The sequence below is a fragment of the Cervus canadensis genome, chromosome 18, assembly GCF_019320065.1.
Source record: "Cervus canadensis isolate Bull #8, Minnesota chromosome 18, ASM1932006v1, whole genome shotgun sequence".
Classification (NCBI taxonomy): domain Eukaryota; kingdom Metazoa; phylum Chordata; class Mammalia; order Artiodactyla; family Cervidae; genus Cervus; species Cervus canadensis.
The window spans coordinates 51,119,488-51,141,814 of record NC_057403.1 but is presented as its reverse complement, the minus strand read 5'-3'; the positions used below and the strand labels follow the sequence as shown (position 1 = coordinate 51,141,814).

The 22,327-nt window shown below is 61.4% G+C and overlaps 1 protein-coding gene across 9 annotated transcripts in view; it reads right to left on the bottom strand.

Annotated features, from left to right (window-relative positions):
• Nucleotides 1-434: 434 nt before the first annotated feature.
• Nucleotides 435-22,327, bottom strand: part of CBFA2T3 (CBFA2/RUNX1 partner transcriptional co-repressor 3) — a 76,632-nt gene continuing 54,739 nt past the window's right edge. For 5 of the 9 annotated variants that reach the window (XM_043435614.1, XM_043435622.1, XM_043435621.1 and 2 more), the window contains 11 exons: nucleotides 20,088-20,234; nucleotides 17,036-17,113; nucleotides 12,535-12,776; nucleotides 12,347-12,436; nucleotides 7,993-8,174; nucleotides 7,160-7,383; nucleotides 4,528-4,613; nucleotides 3,751-3,949; nucleotides 3,235-3,303; nucleotides 2,797-2,987; nucleotides 435-1,571 (listed from right to left, as the gene is read on the bottom strand). In XM_043435614.1, coding sequence (XP_043291549.1) covers nucleotides 1,272-1,571; nucleotides 2,797-2,987; nucleotides 3,235-3,303; nucleotides 3,751-3,949; nucleotides 4,528-4,613; nucleotides 7,160-7,383; nucleotides 7,993-8,174; nucleotides 12,347-12,436; nucleotides 12,535-12,776; nucleotides 17,036-17,113; nucleotides 20,088-20,234 — 1,808 coding nt within the window. In that variant the 3' untranslated portion in view covers nucleotides 435-1,271. The remainder of the gene's footprint in view (nucleotides 1,572-2,796; nucleotides 2,988-3,234; nucleotides 3,304-3,750; nucleotides 3,950-4,527; nucleotides 4,614-7,159; nucleotides 7,384-7,992; nucleotides 8,175-12,346; nucleotides 12,437-12,534; nucleotides 12,777-17,035; nucleotides 17,114-20,087; nucleotides 20,235-22,327) is intronic. The other 4 variants (XM_043435615.1, XM_043435620.1, XM_043435617.1 and 1 more) reach the window with 4 other exon arrangements.

The window sequence follows — 22,327 nt, the reverse complement described above, 5'->3', positions numbered from 1 at the left end:
TCACAGTTTTGTCTCGGAATTATATTCTCTCTCGGAAGGACACATTAGCACTTTTTTCACAAGTGGAAAGGATGAAATGTGATGGAAATTCACAGAGGGTGTGAGGACGGACAAGATACCCTTCCTGCGTGTGTGCAGATGCATGCTGGGTGTGTCCCAGCGCACATGCACACACACACTTGCACACACGTGTGGGTGCCGAGGGCCTCACTGCCCACCCCACCCGGCCCCAGGGGAGGCGCTGCCATGGAGTTGAAAAGAAAGAAGTTGCTTCCTGTTGGACAAAACACTCCAAACCCCAATACCCCATCGCCCCCCAAACAGAATCAAAGCAAGAGAAAAGACGGACATTGGAACAAGCCCAGGCGTGGAGGAAAACAGTGAAAAACATCCTTTGGCAGTGACAACAAAATTTTGGATTTTGACTTCTTGTGTATGTTTTTTGGATTTCCTTTGGAGCAGAGGTGTGTCCGGCGTCCTTGGCTAGCTAGCTGGCAAGGTAGTTTACAGGTATGCTTCCTTTCAGTTCAGTTCATTTCCGTCGCTCAGTCGTGTCCGACTCTTTGCGACCCCATGGACTGCAGCATGCTTCCTTTACCTTTTTTTTTCTTTTTTTTAAAAAACTTTTTGGATTTCTACTTAAAGCCAAAGAATTTGACATTAAAGGAGAAAAAATTCTGAAAATGAAAAATTACGACTTGAGTCTGACATCTTTCTCACCAGCCTCACCGCATTGGCCACACACCCCTAGGGCGGTTTCCATGAACTGGCGGCTCAGATCTCCGGCTATGAAAGAACAGTTTTCCTTTTGCCTTTTGAATCAGGCAAGGGGAGAAAACCTCAGTTTTCTTTGTCCATTTCTGAGTAGCTCTCTTGCCACAAAGTCCCCCAAAATTCTTCAATGAAAATATAAGCCACCAAACAATTCTATTTTTTCATCGAAGAGAAAGTATGTGAAAGTCATAAAGAGAGAAAAACAAGACAGAGAGCAAGACAGGGAGGGAGAGGTGGGTGTGGACGAGCCGGTCACCTCTGGCCGGCGTCCGCCCGCTGCCTCAAGTTCAGCGGGTGGTTTCTGAGGATTCGGAAGAGGTCGAGGCGTGATCGTCAGGTAGCTGAGGAAGTCGTGTGGATGCAGTCTTGTTGGTTCTGTTTTCTTTTGGAGAGAAGCAGTAGCAGCGGTGACTCCCATGGTCGGCTCCCAGGGCTGGGTGCGCGTCCTGCGGGCCGGGCGGGGCTGGGCAGTTCGATGGGCATCAGGTCCTGGCGGGTCAGCGGGGCGCTGCGTCCAGGGGGCCGGGTGGGCCAGGAGAGCCAGGGCGGGAAGGCCCAGTGGAGCCCGCCTCGCTGGGGCTGGCAGCGGCCGGGGGCAGGCAGGGGCCCAGGCCTGTGGCAGTGTCGGACTGTCCGGGCACAGGCTCGGCTACGGCAGCCGCGGGGCCCTGCAGGCTCTGTCCGCACACATGGTGGTGCTTCTCCCAGTCCTTGTGCTGGCAGAAGGAGCCGCAGTAGCGGGCCGCGTTGCAGCCGCTGCATGTCTCGCTGGCTTTGCGCCCACAATTCCAGCAGCTCTGGAGGTGAGGGGGAACGATCAGGGTGGCCCAGATTCACCCCCTGTTTCCCCTGAGCACCCACCCAGCTGCAGACCAGGCACACACTCCAAACACACCGGCTCAAACCCAGCCACAGCATCACAGAGCAAGAAAAGAAGAAAACTCAACACTCCCAGGCTCGCAGGTGACCCTCTGCAGATATGGCCCCTTGCCTGGGCCACTCTGGCGGGACAGGCTCCCACCACCCCAGCCCACCCCAGGTTCATGGTGTGCCATGGCCCCTTCCCTCTCTTTCAGGAATCCCTCCTGGCACTGCCAAGGCTTTGATACCAGAATGTCACAGCCTGGGCAGAGTAAAGGGGTGGTGAGTGCCCACAGCTGCTGAAGTCCTTTCCCTACCTCTGGGCCTCTGCTCCTTTTTTGTGGAATAAGCAATTGACCCCAGCCACCCACGTGAGCAGAAGGTGGGCAGGGATTCTACCTTCCAAAGGCCGGAGGCAGCAGCGTGGGCTGTGGGGTGGGGAAGCCAAGCCTCCCTGGCAGGAAGGCCCACCCGCCCAGGTAGCCTCCCCCGCATGCGCGTCCATGGCCTGAAGCTGCACAGGCCATCATCCTGCGTCCCCTCTCCCTTGGTCCCTCAGACCGTCAGGTCTGTCTGCTCCAGCTGAGAGTGCAGTGGAAAAGAGATGCACATGGGCATCACCTGACCGGGAGTCATCTCCTCATTCCCTCCCAGGGCCGGCCCAGCACAGACAGGCCCAGGGGATTTTGGAGAAGTGCCCTCCTTAAAGACAGTCCAGGGGCCCCTGGAGAGGGCTGCACCCTCCTCTTCACCTCTCTGCCTTCTGAGCCATTCTCAGACAAGGAGAGAATGTATGTGGTCACCCAGGTTTCCCACCTGCCCCACCAGATCGGTCCAGCTCCCAGACACACAGGCACCAGCATGGTGACTTGCACACCCTTCTGCTTTCAGGGGTCAGAGAGGTCATGGGCTTTGGTGTCAGCCAGCCTGGGTTTGAACAACAGTCCCACCACTTCCTGGGGAGTGACCTGGGGTGAGCCAGCCACTCTCTGGAGGCCTCAGTTTCCACATCTGTACAATCAGGACACCCACAGGATCCAGCTCACCAGGGCACGTGGGGTCAAGAGGCCCCGGGCGGGGCTGCACAAGGTCACGTGGCTGGGAGGTGGTAGAGCCAGGGTTGCGTCCTGGACTGGGGGGAGGGGAGGGGGGCGGCCCTACCTCGCTGGAGTCCTCCTGCTGGTTGACCACAGTGAGGGCGTCCTCGGAGGCCTGCCGCCGCGCCTCGGCCAGGGCCCGCTCCATCTTGGCCCGCTCTGTGCTGATGAGCTCGTGGGCCTTGCGCTCAGCGTCAGACACGGCTTTCTGCAGCTCTGACATTGCCTGCCGCTTCACCTCGTTCACCGCCTCCTCTGAAAAGGACACCTCGGGCTGTTCATCTAGTGGGCCAGTCCAGCTGGATCTCCCCTGCCCACAACCCCGGAGCGGGCAGCCAGGCATGGTTGTGGGGAAATCTCCAAAGCCTGCCCTCTACTGTGTGCAGAGTGCCACGCCCTGGAGGGTGGAGAGTGGGTCAGCAGGCCTGGGAAGGCCCTGCTGGGCCCCTCCAGCATATGGGGAGGGTGGGAGAGTCTGGGGCCCCAGGCCATCCCCACTCACCCGCCTTTCTCCAGATCTCCTCGGGCATGTAGCCAGACAGGGTCCGAGGCATGAACTCCCGGTGGACGTCTGAAACACAGGGACACCAGCGTCACACACAAGATGGGGCCTCGCCTGGTTGGGCCTTGGGGGCAGGGCGTGGGAGTGACCTTGGGGGTTCCTGAGGTACACATGGGGGAAACCCTGTCTCTGCAGCTGGTGGAGGGGGGAACAGGGCAATGTCATGAAGGAAGACTGTCAGGGGCAATGGGCCTTGGATTTGACTGGGAGCTGGGACGAGATGGCCTCTCTCAGGTTCCACAGTCATCAAGCCCCCGGGGGCCTCCCAGTGCCGAGCCCTTGTCCCATCGGAACCAAGAACTGGGCATCCCCGCAGGTCAGGCAGTGTCAGTGCAGCAGAAGACCCTTCTTTTCCAGGTGGGGTGGTTTGGGTGTTATTTCCCTGCAGGGCCATGATCAGTGATGGCCTGGCCCCTGGTCCCCCTGCATCGGCCCCACACGTGCCCCCCAGCGCACCTAGCTGAGCACCTTCTGTGCCTGTGGAGCTGCTGAGGGGCCGGGCGGTCGGCCCAGGGCCCTTCTTGCTGTCCTCTGCCGCGTCGCTGCAGCGCCGGATCCAGTGGTTGAGCTCCTCACGGTCAGCCTCCTGGCAGCGGCGCAGCACGGTCAGCGACCGCCGCGTCTTCTCGGCCATGTCCATGATGCAGTTTAGGAGCTGTGGGCACCCAGGGTGGGTGAGTCGCACGCAGAGGAGGACAGCTAGGACACTGTCCCACACTCCAGCCCGGTCCACCCGACTGTGTAGCCTACCCACAGCTCTTGAGGCATTGGCTGGAAAACCCATTTCTGCTGCTGCGAAAGATCCCTGAGCACCTGCGCAAGGACTGGGGAGGCACCCAGGGCTCCCACTGGTGGGGAGACTGTCCAGGACCCAGAGCTGGAGCTCTCCTTGCAGTCCTGGAGTTGTGGTCTGCCCCGTGGAGCAGAGGGGTCAGTGCTGCTCTGGGGACCACCCTTCTCTTGGGCTCCCCTCCCCAAAAGGACACGGGGTGGGCATGACCTGAAAATGGTGTTGAAGGGGTCCAACCCTCATGGCCAAGGGACCTTCCTCAGGGAGACAGTCCATGGCGGCCCAGGGAGGGAGTGTTCTGAGGGTTGGCCAGGAGTGCAGAAGCAGAGGCTTGGGCACAGGGCTGAGGGAGGGCACAGCGGCCGGCCCCCGCAGCCTCTGCAGGTTGGGCAGGGCGCCTGGGAGTGGCTGCGGCACCCCGTGGCCTGAGCCTGGACACTCACGTTATTGAGGTGCTTCCACTCTTCCGCCCACTCGCGCTCCGTGAGCCTGTGGTCAATCACTTCCTCAGGCCGGGATCCGTGCATTGCTGCGGAGGGAGCGTAAGCTCAGGCCCCGCCCCTGCCAATCAAGCCACGCCCCTGCTCACATCCCCACCCAGGCCCCGCCCACAGGCTGTGCCCGCCTAGGGTAAGTGGGGAGGTGAGGAAGAGAACCCAAGGCTCTGACCCTCTCTTTGCCCACCGCCCTGGATGGAGTGGGTCAGGAACAGGCCTCTCCTCTACTCATGCTTGAGAGGAAGAAACCAGTGTCCCCATCCCTTGCTTTGACTACTCCTTCTCCTCCCCCAAATTCAGCCACTCTCTCTTTCTGCCCCCTGCTGCCAGAGAAATGGCAGTGGACCTCACTTAAGGGGCTTCTCCACTGCTCAGGGTCTCCTTGTGGCTGCCTGGCTTCAACTCACACTGTACTGCTTTTCCTGAGCTAGCTGAACTCCTATGCACCCTCCAAAGCCCAGGTGACAGGCTCCTTCCTCCTCAGCAGCCTTGTGCTCCCAGATTCCCTTAAGCCCTGTATATCTCTGGTTGCTTAGTAATCACAGGTGCTTCCTTGCTTATTCTCAATCACCCAGCAGACTGTGTCAGTCCACAGGGCAGGGCTGGCAAGGCCTGTTCCCCTCCGTGGGCTGAGCTCCTGGGCTGAGCTCCCGCTTGGTAAGAGGGGTGCATGGCTTAATCTGCTGGGTCTCAAATAAGCAGCTCCAAGTGTGGTCTACTGGGAAACAGTGAGGCTTGAAAAGGTCAAAAGCCCTGGCACTCATTCCCCATGGGGCCTGGGCCCCTTGTCTTACCTGTGGCCTCAGTTTCCCCGCCTCCCTGCCTCCCTAGTGGGAGGGGAGAGCCCCTGGTGTGGATGGAGGAGGGCTCTGTACTTAGTGCTTTACCCATTCACCCCTGCTTCATCCTCTAGGGGAGGGGGTCATGCCGTTATTTCCACTTTACAGATGAGGAAACTGAGGCTGGTTAAGGGGACATGTTGACCAAGGTCAAGCAAGGTCAACTGGTGCTGGGGCTGTGCTCTTAGCCACTGGCTGGTACAGCTCCAGGGACTGAAACAATGGGATGCCCCCACCCCCTAAACAGAAACAAAACAACCATGAGCCGAGAAATTCATGCCAGAGGGGCAGCATCTGGCGTTCTCATAGCTTCTCCTCTTATACTGCTTGAAATACCGAACACGATCACCCTCACTGTGACCCAGCATGTTCCATGCTTCCTGGGCTGGGGTCTACTTAGGCCTTTCTTGGTCCCCAAACCTGAAACACCTCCTCAAATTGCAGCCAAGGTGGGAGGTGGTAGCCACAGCCCGCTGTCCACCCACCGCCCTGCCCTGCTGCTCGTGGAGCTGGGGCCCGCGCCAACGCCCCAACCAAAATAGTGGCTGAGATCTGCCTGACAGCTGGCGTTTATTTTTGCGTTAGCAGAAGCGGATGGGAATTAGCACCTGCCTGACCCGGCTGTGGGGATCCAGACGCTGTCACCTGCTGCCTGGGCCCAGGCCCTGGCAGCTCCCGTAGGGAGGAGGTGGGGAGACAGCCTGATAAGGGGCAAGGCCTCTGCTGACCCTGCCTCTGGGCCCCCGGTTGGTGTCCTGGGCCTCCGTCTCAGGGGCAGCCTTTGCAGGCTGGTCTTATTCATCTCTTTGACCAGCACAGAGGAGGTTCAGAAGGCTGGTTGTCATTGCTAGACGACTTTGGGCATGTCCATTACCCCTCTGGGCCTCAGTCTGCCCATCTGTGATGTGGGTGGGCTAACACATCACACAGGTATATCAGAACACATTGGGGGTGCCGCCTTCTGGAGCCCAGTAAAGCATACAGTGCCAACCAGACTTCCACCAAGAGCTGTCACCCTGCCACCAGCACAGCTGGGCCTGATGGCACCCACTCTGGACCCAGCCCTCTATTAACCCCTCATGCCCCAAGGGCAGGACTGCTCATAGACCAATCAGCAGAGAGGCTGCAGGTGTGCGGGAGCCGGGGGGGCCATCACTTGCCCAGGGGTACACCTAAGGAATCTCAGAGCTCAGAGGACCAGGCAGTCCTGCCCCCAGGGGTGTGGCTCCAGCACCCAGTCTCTCTCATCTCCTTCCTCTGCTCAGGGACCACCTCCTAAGGATCTGGTATTTTGGTGTTGATGCCCGTCCCATTAGAGGGCAGAACTGTGGCCATGTGTGATCAGTGGTGCATTCTGCTGATCCCTTGGGGCACCCAGGTCTTGGAGGCGAGGCCACAGCTCCTATGACTTGGGGACCCCCACGTGCCAGGTGTTTCCTGGCTACCATGTACCCCAAGAGGCTCTAAGTCCCCCAGGACAGGTACTTCTGCAGCCATGGTGCCCCTCCCTCCATGGGGAGGGGTCTTTCTGGGTCTGGGGGATGTCGGGTTGCCCCCCCAGGACAGAGTCTCAAAAGATGACTGTCCCTCAGGCTTCCGGCACAGCCCAGCTGGGGTGGGGTGCAGATCCTTCCTCTGCATTGTGTTCTCAGGTCCCTCCTTCCAGATAGACGTGTCCAGGCGGTGCCCGCCTGCAGGTACACACAGCCGCCCTGGCCGCCCCTGCCCACACCACTCACCCAGCTGCCGATGGCGCTCCCGCAGCTCCCGGGGGTCAAGGTGGCGGTAGGAGTCCCGGAAGTGGTGGGCCATGGCCATGTCCTCCAGGCGGTAGTGTGGGGGCGGCGGCGGGTGGGGCAGCCCGTTGCTGGGGCTGTAGCGCTGGGCGGGGCTCAGGGTGCATGGCCGTTTGCTGAGGTGGTCCGGGTGCAGTGGGTCCCTGTCTGACCCATTCTCTTTGGTCCTGGTCCAGAGAGCAGGTGGGGACAGTGGTCAAGGGACCACGAGCCATGGACCGAGGGGAGAGAGGGAGGCAGGGGCGTGGACAGAGTGAGCGAGTGGGAGACAGACCTGCCCACTGGGTGTCTGGCACCCCCTTTCCCCTCCTTCTCAGGGGTGCGGGCTCCTGGGGCTTGGAGGTCAGGGTGCTTGGGTCTTCTTGGAGAGAGTGGGGAGAGACAGCCTTCCCTGGCAGCAGGACACACACCCGCACTGTGACCCAGCAGTGGGTGTCAGCCCAGCACCTGGGGACCTCGGGCCGCTGGACATTCAGGCACACCTGTGGGGAACTCCTGTCGGGCAGACTCCTGCCTTCTCCCTTGTCCTCCCGGGGTGGGGTGATGGGCATCTGAGTCCTCAAGAGGCCTTGCCACGGCCAGAGAGGGTGGCCTCCCAGTGATCAGCCTGTGCGGTTAAGGCTGAACTTGACCAGCCCAGTGGCAGCAGCCACGGAACACAACACAGTTTCCACCTGCGTTCTCAGCCCTGGCACTGGGCGCCTGCTGAGCCTCGGCAGGAGGGCAGCTCTCAGGAGTCAGAAGGGGAGGGCGCTGCCTGCTGCGCCCCTAGGTACCTGTCGGGGGTCCTCCTCTTGCCGTTGTCGTTAACCTCCAGCAGGAGCTCCGAGGAGTCGACAGGGGAAGAGGCGTCAGCATCCAGCAGGGCTTGCTCATGCTGGGCCAGGTACTGTGCAGGGCTCTGCTTGGCCAGGCGGGCGCAGTGCAGGAGCTCCCGCTGCAGCAGGGGCAGGTTAGCCTGTGGGGAGGGCGGGACGGGCTTGGACTGTCTGCCGGCTGAGGTCAGGGCACAAGGGTGCTCAGATGTGAGGCAGGGAGGCCAATGGCCAGCATTGCTCTGTGACTTTGGGCAAGATGCACGACCTCTCTGGGCCTCAAATTCCTCTGCTACAGCTTGGGAATGAGGGCAAGACCATGCCCCCAGGGGATTTGGGGTTTTTTCCCATCACTAAACTCCCTTCTGCTCTGGCATCAGAAGGTGAGGAGGGCTCCTCCTCAGGACCCACTGCCTGTACCTGTGGGAGCAGGTCTTGGGTGAACCCCTCTCGGAGGACAGAGTGAGGCTCAGAGTGGAGGGGCGGCCCCCACACTCAACTTGCACCATGGAGGAGCAGGACCCCAGCACACCTGCCCTGGATGGCTGGCCCCTGACTTCCCACTTCCCCTCCCAGCCTGGCCTGGAAGGAAGGCTCTGTGTGCCCACATCACTGAGCCAACACGTGGTCACCTCCCGGGGGAGGGGGGTTGTCTGGACACGACCACTTGGCTCCACATTTGTGGGTTAGGCACCACAGCACAGGAGGGTGTGGTGTGTGTGGGGTGGGTACAGGATTCAAATGCAGATCTGGCCTGTGACAACCGGACGTGACCGCTGTGTCCTCCAGCCTCCGCCCTCACCGGGCTCTGGGCCTGCCAGCTGGGCCGCAGGGGACTCTGTGGTCTTCCCAGAACCACCGTTGGGCAAGGGGTGCAGGCTGGATGGGGGCCCAGCGGCAGGCCGCTCGGGACAGCCAGAGTTCTGAGTATTTGTAAATAAATGCAGTTCCTCAACTTTCTCATGGTGTTTCCAAGCTGCCTCGCAGCCCCTCCCACCTCCGCCTCCCCAGCCCCCGCCTGCCATCCACCCGGATGGATCAAGCAGCCGATGCGTTTTTGTGAAGCAGCGCCGGCTGCCAGGCCTGTTTTTCTATTTGGATAGCTGAACAAGGGCCAGCCCGCCATCTGTTGAACACGTTAGGAGCATGAGCTGGGAAAGGAGGTCCCGGGAGATCGGAAGACGCCAAACATCCTCCCTCCCCCTCCTCTCCCGGCACAGCAGGGCGGGGACAGCACGGCTGGCCGCTGTCCGTCCACCACCCATGGAAACATCTGGATTCCTGGCCAGCTGGGGCCAGCTGGGAGCGGGGGCCCTGGGCAGAGGGCCGGCCGGGTGGGTGGCATCTCCCGGCTCCTGGAAAGCCCACCACACAGCCACGCACAGTGTTGGGCTCAGGAGAGGATGCAGGGCTGTTGGGGCCCTGGGCTGGGGGAATGGGGACCCCAGGCTGGAAGAAATGGGTAGAGACTGCGGGGGCCTCATGTCCCTCCAAGACAGCAGCCTGAGTGCTGTCTCCAGGACTCAGGGCACCCGGGATGCCTCACCACTGAGATGTGAACCCTCTTCTGCTGCTTGATCAAAGGCTCCACCCTGCCCTCTTCCCAGAGGGAACTGAGGCCGGTGGGTGATGGTGTCAGTGGAGCAGGTGTCTCTCATGTAGTGAGGGTTTATGATGTTTCTATTGTCTCCACTGCACACACAGCCTGCATGACTGGGTGCCCTGTGTCAGCCCACCCTGACTATGCTGTGTGACTGTGGGCAGGTCACTTAACTTCTCTGACTCCTGCCTCACCTGCAGCTGGAGCTGCGAGAAGCTGTGGCTCCTCCCATTCCTCCTGTAAATTTACTGGTCCAGTCCCACCTGGGGAGGTGGGTGGTCACACCCCAGGGACCCGAGAGGGGACTGGGAAATGGGGGTTTCAATTACCCGAGGGCAGAGCTGGGTGTGAGCCTGGTGGACCGGAAGCAGCTCCTGCCTCTTTCATAGGAGATGGCCTGGGGGGCCACCACGCAGGTGCACCATGGTGGGCCTGGGGGGGCCATCAGTTCACTGGAAGGCACTGTCTTTGTGGCTCCCAGGTCCCAGGTGGGAAAACCGAGCCCACCCCACCCCTCCAGCAGGCCGGCACACCCTGCAGGCTCCCCGCAGCGCTCTGCACTCTGAAGAGGCCAGGGTCCTACAGTGAATGGGGGGCAGGGGAGGGGCACTCCCCGGGCAGGGCTCTGGCCGGTGCCTTGTCCACAAGACCGGGGAACAGGCCTGACCTGCCCAGAAGCCCCATGTCAGGCAGGCGAATGGACTCTGTCCCTGACAGCACCTTGGTCTAGGGCCCTGGGCAGGGCCATGGGCATTCAGTGTAGCCAGCTCGTCCCTCACCCCAGCTGCCTGTTCCCAGGAGGGCAGTCAGGGCACCAGAGTCCTGACAGCCCCATGGCCGTGCTGAGGGCAGAGGGGACACTGAGGCAGGCGGTGCCAGGTTGGGTGTGCCCCTGAGAGGAGGCAGAGGGTACCGAGCTCAAGGGGCAGGGGGCTGCAGGCCTGGTTGGGTGAGAGCAGGGATGTGTCGTGTTTTCCCTGCTCCTGGTAAACATGGGCAGCTGACACGGGGGGCGGCGTCTGCTGTAAATATCTGATCTGACAGAAGAAGCAGGCGCGCGGTGTCCCCAAAGATGGGGAGCGAGGAGTCAGCAGTAAGTTGAAAGGAGGAGCGGGAAGGGCTCCTGATGAATGCAAATGACTGCCAGATGGGGAAGCCTGGGCCCAGCTCAGCGTGAGCTCAGCAGGGTGTGGGCGGAGGGCAGGAAGGAGAGAGGAGGCAGCGGATGTGGGGGCGTGACGTGGGGTCCCCTCGGAGGAAGGTGCGGGCCTGGGGCACACCCTGCGCGGGCCGGGGGGCTTGGAGTCAATGGATTCTGGTACCCCTCCACGGGCGGGGGCCTCAGTTTCCCTGCCTGTTAACTGGACACAGTGGCAGTGTCTGTGCCGCCCCCTGAGGGCTGCTGGGTGCTCGGCGGGGGCAGCTGCAGAAGAGCTTTTCAGGGGATACCTGTCTGTGGAACCCCTGAAATCCCCAGATGAATGGAGCACATGCCAAATTCTTTGCCTGATCACTCCCTGCAACCTTTCCAACAGCCCAGGAATAGCTCCCAAGTTACAGCCGCAGACATGGAGGCACTCCGTAAGTGGGACTCGCCCGGCCCAGGACCACAGGGGCTAAGTGGCAAAGTTAGGGCTTGAACCTGAGCACATCTGCTCTGGCCTGTCCCCTGGAAGGCAGGCCCCACCGGCGCACAGCATACATGGAGGGATGAACCCACAGCTGTGAGCATCACTGTGGCCCAGAAAACAAGAGCCCGAGTGGGGGATGTCAGCCACATTCAGCGCTTCCCAAGTGCACTGTGGAACCTGACCTGGGGAGGTGAGAGAGCAGAGGTGCCTGTGGTCAAATACGTTTGGGGAGCACCTTGTCTCCACCTGCTCTGGGAGATGTGCGGTGCTCATAGGGGAGCGAAGGCCCTGAGAAGTCCTGCAGGGCAGACTCGGGTCTGAGGCTGTCTGCACCTACACTCCTCCCGGTTTTGTGCCGAAGCTTTGCTCAGTGCTTTGTTCAATGCAGATTCTGACTCCAGGGGTCTGGGTGGGGGCCCGGAAGCCTGCATTGCTCACACGCCCTGGTGTAGCTGCCACCAACCCAACATCAACTGCTCCTGCCGAGAGGCCCTGGTCCACTGTTCATCTTCCATGATGACCGTATCAGGTGGCTTCCCAACTGACATCCACCCATCTGTCTGCTCACTTACGAGTCGGTAGTCTGTCCACTGTCCCAATCCCCTCACTCCGTGTTCCAGGCACAGGGCCGCAACACAGCAGGCACACACACACCCCACACCCCCCACCTCAGGGCCTCTGCAGGCCCACCCCTGCCTCAGGGCCTTTGCAGGCATGCTCCCTGCTGCCTGGAAGGTTCTGCTCCTCGCTCTCCTTTTTCATTGAAATGCCCCCTGCCCGCAGCTCCACAAAATCTATGACAGGTCGGCTGGCACATAGCGGGTGCTCAGAACATAGCTGTTAAAGGGCTGAGTGTCCTGGCCACTAACCACAGGACTGGTTCTGGGAGCTGCATGTCAGAGCCTGGGGTCAGGAGAGGACGGCTCCGGCCCAGCAGCGGGTTTGTAGCAATCAGCCGACGGGTCAGCACTGTTCTCCCAGGGGGTGGGAGATTAGAGTTTTGAGGGTGGGGCTGATCTAAGCAGGCAGAGGATAGACTCAGGCCTCCTGGGGCCTCAGGGTAGGGAAGGGGGTTGGTCCGTACCTTCAGGAAAGGGATGACAAATGGCCGCAGTGGGAAGTTGGTGGCCTCCTGGAGCTTGGAGTGAAACTCCTCGATGGTCAGCGTGGAGTTCTGGGGAAGAAGACACTTGGCTTCAGCCTGGAGAGGGGAGGGCAGAGGCCGAGGCTGGCCCAGCCTGGGGTCACCCACCGGGTCCCCACCCGACTCACCACGAGCCCCAGCACCAGCGTGCGCACACGCTCCCCGATCTCTGGGGAGATATCGCTGCCGAACTGCTGCAGGGTGGCCAGAAAGCGCTTGAGCTTGCTGAGCTGCCGGGCCCCACAGGCTGGGGGCAGCTGCTGTGTGGATAGTGCGGCCGTGCACGAGGTGGCCGGGCCATTGCTGAAGCCGTTGGGCGTGGACGGGGCGCCGCCGATGGCCGTGGGCGAGTGGCTGCTGCCGTTCATCACTGCGGGGGGAGGGGGTGAGGATGCAGCAGAGCACCATGGGCCCCACAGACACCCTTTACATACATGCAGACTGAGGCCCCGGTGCAGGGAGGAGCTGAGCGTGGCCACCCTCCAGATGTGCCCCCGCTCAGCTGTCCTTCGGCCTTGCTCTGGGTTGTGCAGTCAGGCCCTCCACACCCAGAGACACCTGGGCCCTCCAGCTGCCTGGCACCCATGCATCTCCTGTGAACAGGTGGAGGGGCTTCCCTTCCATCGGGATCTGCTGGCCCATCTTCTCATTCCGCTGAAGGTCAGTGACCCTCACACCCGTCATGATGGCCACAGGCTGTGTCCCAATGCCTACACAGGCCCCACTGCCTGCATGAGGGCCCCAGTGCCAGGCTGACGGGGCTCAGGGTGAGCCAAGGGAGCCCGGACCCCAGGACAAGCTGGGCTGGATGCTGGCAGGGTCTGCTGCACGGCGGACATGTGTGCCCATGGGGCCTGCTGTGTGTAGAGGACAGGCTGGTGACCCAAGGGGTCTTAGATGAGCTTGTGCAGGGCCTCAGGAGCAGCACAGTGGGTCCCAGGGTGACAGACACTGGGGTGCTGTGAAGTGGTCCTGGGGCAGGACCATAACCTCAGGGGAGCCCATCCCCAGAGGCAGGGAGTCCTCCCATGCCTGGCCGCCTGCAACCTGCCTCCTGGCCTCAGAGCCTGCACAGAGGTCAGGGGTAGAGGGCTTCCAGGGTCCTTGATGACAGGGGAGGGGGCTCTGGACATGGACACCTCTGGGAGTCCCGCAGCGCAGCCCAAAAACTCAGCAGTCATTCACACCTCCGTAACCTGCTCCTTCAAGTTCGCATACTCGGCCTGTGTGTGCTTGCCTGCCAGCTCCTCCCTACATGACCCTCCCCCTTACACATGCCCTTCATTCCCCACGCCTTCCCTCCCTTAGCATCTTTGTATACACACTCATACAACATACCAAATACATGTGCACTTATTCTCATATACATATGAATACATGTACACACACAACACACACACATGCTTGCACACAGGCCCATATGCACCACACACACGCACACATGTAAGTGCATGTGGACATAGTGCACACCCCACGTGCACAAAGATGTATGTATGTCCCCACACATGCACACAGACACCACAAGCATACTCCCCCATACACACTTGCACATGTGTACACCTGTGTGTGCACATAGGCACGATGCAGTGCAGCCCCACAGCACACATGCGTGTTCGCCCACCCATAGCACCTACCTGGGCACACCCGCACAGTGAACATGTGCAGGTCAGCATGGTGCACATATACACGCACCAACATGGTGCACACGCACCCACATGGTGCACACACAGGCACTAACACCGTATATACACACCCGCAAGGTGCACACACACATACATGCCCACAGAGCGCACATGTGTGCGTGCCTACACAGCACACATGTATGTGCACACGCATACCTCTCACTCACTCTGCTGTGGTTCCCAGGCCTGGCCCTGCCCCCATTCCCCTCCACCCCGCCAGGCTTTGTCTGGCTGGGTCTGTGCAGAGGCTGTGAGCTCACATCTCGTGGTGGGGATTCTGAGGGTGCTCAGAGCCGCTGCTCCCTCAGGGCTGCATTTCTCTGAGGCTCCAGCATCCCCTGGTGATGAGGGAGCAGGGACCCTTTTCTCCATGATTGGGACGTTGCCGGGCTGGGCTCTGGGAAGTGGCCCCTCCAGAATAATCACCTATAATTGCTGTTTACTTGGCCACCTTGGACAGTGGGCGTGTCGGTTTGCCCCTCCAGACCACGCAGACCTGCCATCCTGCCCTGGCTCTGGGGGTGACCTCTGCGGACTGTCTTGGCCTTGCCAGCCTGGAAGGGCAGGAGCACGTGAGGTGGGACCACACGCCTGCCCCTCTGCCCTAGGCCTCGGCTCTCCCAGGGCTTGGCTCTCCAGGTCCCGGTTACCGGCTCTGTCCGCCCCTGCAGGCCCAGGGGACACAGCTCCCGCTGTCTCTAGCCCCATTCCCTGGCCTCTGGAACTGGCCCACCCTGTTAACCCCGAGTCTGCTGTCTGGTTGGCTCTGCCCACATCTCCAGCTTCCATGACCCCTCGCCTGCAGCAACACCTGCAAACACTCTCCTCCCCTCACTGAGCAGCAGGTCAGGGACCACCCCCCTAATCCACGGACGGTGGGCCTCATAGTCCCTGTGCCCTGCATGCGGTGTTCAAGGTTGCCTTCTGCCCCCAGGTGCCCCGGCACCATGCCGCTCCTCAGTGGCAGGCTGACACAGCCCTGCCCCCCAAGTGCCCTGGTCAGAAGTGGACGTCCCAAACCAGCCCAGACATGCTGTGGGGGTGAGACTTGGTCCTGGCCTCAGTTTCTTCATCTGCAAATGGCCCTTGGCCCAAGCCAGAGGAGGGGTCTCAGGGCCGGGAGGACAGTTCCTGGCTCCCTCCGTCTCATGCCCCTGCTTGTAGAACACAGGTCATGCCTCTCCTACCAGAAGGGGCTGGAAATGCTTGACCTGACTGCTTTCACGTGCTGGGTGATCGCTCGTCCAGAACTGGCCCCCACTTGACAGACGTCTGGGAACCACTGATTGAAGGCCAGGGTCAGCACCAAAGCAGACGTGCCCCCTGCGTGTCCTGAGGAGGGCCGGCTGCAGGCGGGGGGCCTACTGGGCCCCTCGGCCCCATCCTCCACTGGGCCCTTGGCGCTGCCACTCCCTCCCCTGGAGACGCAGTGCAGGTTGAACTCTGTTTGCCCCCTCTGGGCTGGGGGACCCTAGGAGCTCTTTCTAGAACCCACAGGTGACACTCTGGCTCAGGGACAACCCTGAGGACAATGTGCCTCATTCCGGGGACTCCCTCTTGCCCGGGGAGGGGTAAGCTCCAGACACAGACAAGAAGGGCCCTGTCCCTCCGAGCCGTGTCCTAGGATTTGGGGACCAGAAGACCCCAAAGTTGTGCTACTTTTCTCTGTCACCGCAGAGCTCCACTGATCCCTCGGTGGACACCAACACACACACACACACACCCCGATTGGGGCTGATGACAGCCACTGGCGGTCACCCAGACAGGCTGGAGGTGGCCTGCTGCATGGGGACCTCACCACAGCAGGGCCTCCTGGCCAGTTGCAGCAGAGCTGGGCCATCACTTGGGGTCTGGCCTTCCAGGGGCTTCAAAGACCTGTGGCTGTCCCTGCTGCTTGGGCCCCCGCCCGGCGGCCCCTGGCCCGGCCTCCCTGTGGCGCCCTTACCCGCTGGCCCTCGGTGCCTGGTCCTCCCGCGGCTGGCCTGCCCTCTCTCGCCGAGTTCCCTCCCGGGCTGCCGGGCAGTCTCAGCAGCTTGCTAAAGTGACGCCGAAAATAACCCCCGGCCACAAGTGCTTTCATTCCCACAACAGGTGTGTTACTAAGATAGACCACACGTGTCCCGGCCGAGGTTTTTGGGGGCACGGAGCAGCACCCCCACGGCTCCCCCAGGCCCGGAGCCTGGGCGGGGTGGGGGGAGCTTAGGATGAGGCATCAAAAACAGCCCCTCCTGCCAGCCCCCAGCCTGCCCTCGGGCACCATCCTCCTGGCCACACAAAGCACCCAGGCCTGGGAGTACCGCAGCTCCATGGACGCACAGGGCCCCGGATGAGGCCACACACCTGGGCTTACATCGCTGCGCGTGCAGGCTGACACACTCCCAGCATCGCCCTGCAAGAGCCTCCCCTATGGCACCAGCTGCAGCCCGAGCACTGTGATGGGAATGTCCACTGGTGACCAATACCTGTGGAGCACCCTGCGTGTGCCAGGGACTCCCATGATGTGACCAGCAGCACCCTGGGGCTCCGTGTCGTTGCCCTCAGCGCTGGGCCCATGACTGCTTTTCTACAGGTGGGGTTCCCTGCCTGAGGACACAGTGCCTGCAAGGCTAAGAGCAGGGTCTGCCCTGGGAGAGGCTGCGGACTTGCTACTGGCATTCTACCATCCTGCAACTCTGGGACCTGCCTGCTTTGCCCAGTTCTGAGGTGGGGAGACGGAGGCTCAGAGAGGCCATCCACCTGCCCAAGGTCACAGTGTGTGGGCGGCAGGGCCGGTGTGAACCCGGTCTGTGGGCTGGGGACCCCACCGCTCAGTCCTCCTGGTCGGCCCCTGGGCCCTTGTTCCCTAAGGGAGGCTGGCCTAGCATGGCAGATGCAGGGGGCGCAGACAGGGCGGTAGGCCCTGGGCCAGGACCTCTGGGAGAACAGTGGTTTTTGTTATTTTACTTACAGAGACAGACCATAGACCATTTTAAGCAGCCATGAAAACGGCCATGGGGCAGAGACATCGCAGGCCCGTCCTCTCGATCTGTAAGCAAAATAAGAAAAACACGCTGTGAGGAAGGAGGCTGGGCTCCGGACCCCGCCCGGGGGGGTGTCTTCAGCCGGCCCCTCCCCTGCCTCTCGACAGCGTTTTGGGGGTTGGGCCTCTGTCATCACCTAGGCCCAGTCCACTCCCTTCTCTGGGCCTCGGCTTCCTCGTCTGTGAAATGGGCGGGTCTGGGATCTCTTGGGGCCACTTCTGGTGGGAACTTCTGGGGCTCGACCGGAATTCTGGCTCCTCGTGGGCATGAGTGGGACACCCTGGCTCTTAAACAGCTGTTTCTGGAAGGTGCCTGGTGATCCCACTTGGCACCATCCTCAGGGCCCAGGCTGAGGGGCTGGGGGTTTCCATCGACAGATAAGCCAACAATGGTTCCAAAACAAAGGCCAGGTCTGAGCTGCCGTGATGGGGGGAAGCACCAAACAGGAAGAGAGATTTGATTCGTCTGAGCTGAGGTCAGTGGACAAAAGCCACAAGGAGAAAAGCCGTACCACCGAAAACAGAGAGTGTGCCCCCTGTCGCAGGGGGTAAGAGCAAGATGGAGTGTTTGCCCCTTAAGGGTCCTCCCAGCTGCAGAATAGCTCCTCATATCCCTCCCCAGAGTTCTCTTGGCACTCCTGCCACCTTCCTGTGGCCATGCCACAGCTTCAACTCCAAAATAAACTTTGTGCCCAGGGCAGTCACCGGGCAAGAAAAAAAACACAGCCCTCAAGCCGTGGCTCCCAGTCAGTCCCTGGTCAGCTTGGCTTGCAGGTCGGCCCTGGGGCAGCGGGGGAGGTTCTTGGCAGGAATCCATGGGGAGTGCAGAGGATCCGTCTACTCTGGGCACCATCAGCCAGGTGCACAGATGAGATGAGATGTTAACCTCATGTTAACACCCTGCTTTCAGGGAATTCCGAGGGTTAGGGAACAAACATGAGGCCACCCCAGAGGCAGCCTGACACTCAGACAAAAGCTCCCAGCGGACAGAGGGAACTAGGTGTCGGCTTAGAGAAGAAAGACCCGTTCTCTCATAATCTCCATGCTTTGAATAGAGCTGGGACCCTGGCCAGAGGGAATGGACCCCACACCACACATGGCCCTGCCACCACACATCTGTTCACCAGGCCCCGTGGCATCTGACCCCAGCCTCATCCGCAACCTGGAACATCTGTTTCCCAGACCAGTGCCTTCCGGAACACAGGCTCCTGGACTGAGAAGAAAGGCAGGCCACGGAGCCACGCCCACGAGGATCGGAGACCCTGGCTCGGAGCCCTTGGCCAGGCCCTCCGAGGGTCCACTGGTCTCTCCTGCTTGGAACTGCTTGGACAACAGAGTGGGGGTGTCATCATCCCAGGGGGACCTGCTGCTGCCCCATCAGGAAAATTCCTTTTCCTGCCTGGGCTGCATGGACACCCTGGGCTGCGTGGACACCCTGGGCTGCACGGATGTGGGTGAAACTCAGCCAGGCCGGAGCCTTCCCTCTCTACCGGTGAGGCTGGATGGGGCAGCTGCAGTCAGTGGACAGAGATCGGCCTGCAGTTCAGCCCGAGGTGAGGACTGACTCTTCCGGAGAAGAAGGAGGGGTAACCGGCTGGCCAGAGTCCCCAGGAGAACAGTGAGTGAGCAAAGTCCGGCCACCTCTGGCCCCTCCTGTGTGGCCAGTGCAGGCCGGGCACTCAGGAGTGGACGGCAGGGCCCCGTCTTGAGACAGGAGGCAAGTGTGGGGACATGGGCTCATCCATCATGTGTGGGGACCCTGACTCAGACTGACCCCGCTGGGGAGAGGTGCTGGAACTGTTTGTGCCAGACAGTCCTGTGTTCAGGTGGCCGCACCTGGGAGCAGGTGGCACTTCCCTGTTTACCAGCAGAGACCAGCATCCTGCAGTAAGGGACCTAGCCGGACCCCTCCTCTAGATGGGGGCCACTGCCCAGCCTCTGATGGCAGCACCAGCACCATTCACAACCAGTAACAGACAGAGCCAGGCTGGGGCCCGGGCTCTGGGAAGAGACATGGACCCTGGTGAGCAGGGTGGGGCCTGAGGAACTTGGGGGCGGCCAGGGGCCGCCAGGTTGAGGAACTGAGGTTCCTGCTCCACAGAGGGCCTTCATTTGGGTCCAAAGCCTGGGGAAGGGAGCCCTAGTGTGGGGCTTTCTGACCTCTGAATGTGTGGGTGGTGAGGCACGTGGATCACCCAGAAACACTTAGGACACATTGCTGAGCCCCTGGTCTTAGGGACAGGGAACACTGTCTCCCACACAAGCACAAGCCAGGGGTCTCCTTCCCAACTGCTCCGACTCAAAGGCCCAGGGCTCCAGGGGTGGCTGTGGACTCCGCAAGCCCACCTACACCCACTGTGTGTACCAAGATGCTCAACTATGGCCCAGTGCCCGTGAGGCACCACCCTGGGGTCTGGTCTGCCTACCTTGCTGCTGGCAGCTATGGGCCTGTGGGCCCAGCTCCTGGCCCACCCACACACCTGGATCAGGACTGGCCGCAGGGCTCTTCCAAGGCCAGAAACGCTTCCAACTGCCCCTTCACCCTTTGGGGTCCAGGCCAAACAGGATTCGCCCACATGCAAGTAGTCTGCTGTGTGACCACAGAGAACTCTTCGTCCCTCTCTGAGCTCCAGTATAGCACCTGACCTTGATGGGGGGCTCACCGTGTGCCCGCCCCGCTGAGAATTATTAACTCATTCGTCCTCACAGCAGCTCTGTGAGGCAGGGCCATGGCCAGCCCCGCTTTCCCAGTGAGAAACGCCAGGCCCAGAGAGGTTAAGAACTTTCCCCAAAGTCACACAGCTACCAAGTAGAAGAGCTGGGGTCTGAACCATAATGAGATCCTCCCTCTCAAAGGCCCAATGAGGGGTCGTTTACAGGTCCAGGTGAAAGTTCGGACCTCAAATGGCTCGAGGGACACCCCCACCCAGAGGTGACTCTTCCCACCGCCCCCTTGAGACCCAGTCCTGGGGTTACTCACTTGTGTGGGGTGTGAAGGAGGGGTGTCGTGTGGCCCCCTGGGATGCGACAGGCGGTGGGGGTGGCATGCTGGGGGGCGTGGCCCGGGGCTGCGTCTTCACCTCAGCTGGGGAGTCGGGCATCGCGGTGGCCTTCTCCTTTCTGTCTGCTGTGGATGCCACCGGGGTGGAGGGCCAGGAGAAAGAGACAGAGAGCAGGTGAGTCAGGCCAAGGGGTGGAGGGATTGGCACTGTCCAGGCCCACCTGCTTCCTGGGCGAGGCCCCAAGCAGCTGGAGCCCAGGTGGGGGACACTCTGCCCACAGCCCGCCACAGAGAAGCCCCAGGTGTGCTCACAGGTGGCTGGCATCCCACCCACCTGGGATCAGACAGCAGGATGGGTCAGCCCACTTCAGGTATGCTGGAGGGCATAGCTTCAAGAACCTGGGCCACCAGAACAGGCCTGGGGTTCTCATTGTGGGGGTGACCCTGGGGAGCTTGGGTTTTCTCAACTGCAGGCCAGGGAGTCGGGGAGCACCCCCTGAGGCTGTGGTGCCCCCACTTCCTTAATCAGCAGCTTCTGGAGGGCCTGTGTGGATGACCTCCCCACCCCCATTTCTGATTCTGCAGGTGCGGGGCTGGCCTGAGACTTTGCATTCCTAATAGGATCCCAGGGGGAGCTCTCGCTCAGGGACACCCTAGCATTATCCATCCTAGAGCAGATGCTAAAAGGCAGGTCTGGGGGTCTTCCCCGGGGAGACTGGGAGGCAGGAACCTGTATTTTCACCGTTTCCTGGCCCAGGCGACACCTGGGACCAGCCAGGCCAAGGACACATTCGATTTCAGGCCATTTTAGGCCTGGCCATTCAAGTGTGGTCCACAGAGCAGCAGGTCCTGCCCCGGATTCTGTGTCAAAGATTCCACAGAATCCCACTGTGTCAAGGATTCTGATGCTCTGCTAGGAGCCAGGGTGTGGAGACAGGGTGGAGATGGGAAGGAGAGACCCCAGCCTGATATGCCCCCGAGCCCTTGGGCCCACAGAGCAGGCCCTGGGAAAAGGCCTCTGGGTGACTGATCGTCCACGCGAACCCAAGGCAGCAGCTGCCCAGGTATTCTCAACTGCGGGAGGGAGCGAGCCTCTGGGCCACCCCCCACCCCTACCGGCCCCGGCCCCAGCTCAGCATCAGCCAGCATCCGGCGACCATAGAGATCTGGGAGGGCAGCTGCGATTACAGGTGGGCGTCCCCTCCTGTTACAAACTGGCCCAGCCTGTGCTGCCTGCCCGCCCCCCACCCCCGCCACTGCCCATCCTGTTAACCCTGATGGGGTCTCACTGGGGGCCAGGGGGTGACGGGGCTGGGCTGGACACCTGTCAACCCATTCACTTCTTCTCCTCCTCCTCCCAGGGGCCCCACGTGATCTGGGCCGCCCGCCTCCATGGACAGTGACAGCGACAATAGCGTTTGTGTCCCAGACTGAGCAGACCTCCTTCCTTGGCCCCACGTCCTCCATACTGCGAGGAGACGCCTGCAGCACCCCAGGGCCCCTGAGGTGGGAGCAGAAAGCCCCCTCCTCACTGTCCCCACGGAGGGGGAAGCAGCCAGTCGCCGGCAGCCACCGGGCCACACAGCACCTGCTGTGCCCTCAGCTGTGGCCGCCCCCCCCGCCCCCCGCCGGGCGCCCTGCCCCCTGCCGCCGCCTGTCAGGAGCTGACGGCCGGGCACACGTGCACTGCAGCTGTGGGGGCCTGTCAACACCATGCCTGGCTGCAGGGCCGGCAGCCAGTCCCCACTGACAACCAAAGAAGGCAAACGTGGCCAGCGCCGCGGGCCCTGGGCCACCCCTGCGGGGTGCAGTCCTGCCTGTCCTGGCCAGCCCTTCATCTGACCAGGCCACCCTGGGGCAGGCAGTCCCGCCAGCAGGCTGTCCAGGGAGGGTACTCAGGACGCCAGGCTGGGACGCTGGGGACATGGCCTGTTTCGACCTTTCCAAGTCCTTCCATGCAGGGGCTTTGCTGGAGTGTCACAAGTGGAGCAGACCAGAAACCCCGGCTCAGGGGGCATAGGGGAGGGGTGGACCGAGTGTGCCTGCGTCACATGTAGCCTCTCACCCATCCCTCGGGTGTCTACAGGCCCTGAAGGCAGAGCTCCAGGCTGCCCACCTATGGAGGAGACATGCATGCACTTGGTAGATGAGTCATGGCTCCTGTTATCGTCAGGAAACCCAGCACAGGGAATGCTGCTTCCAGCCCCGTTTTACAGGCA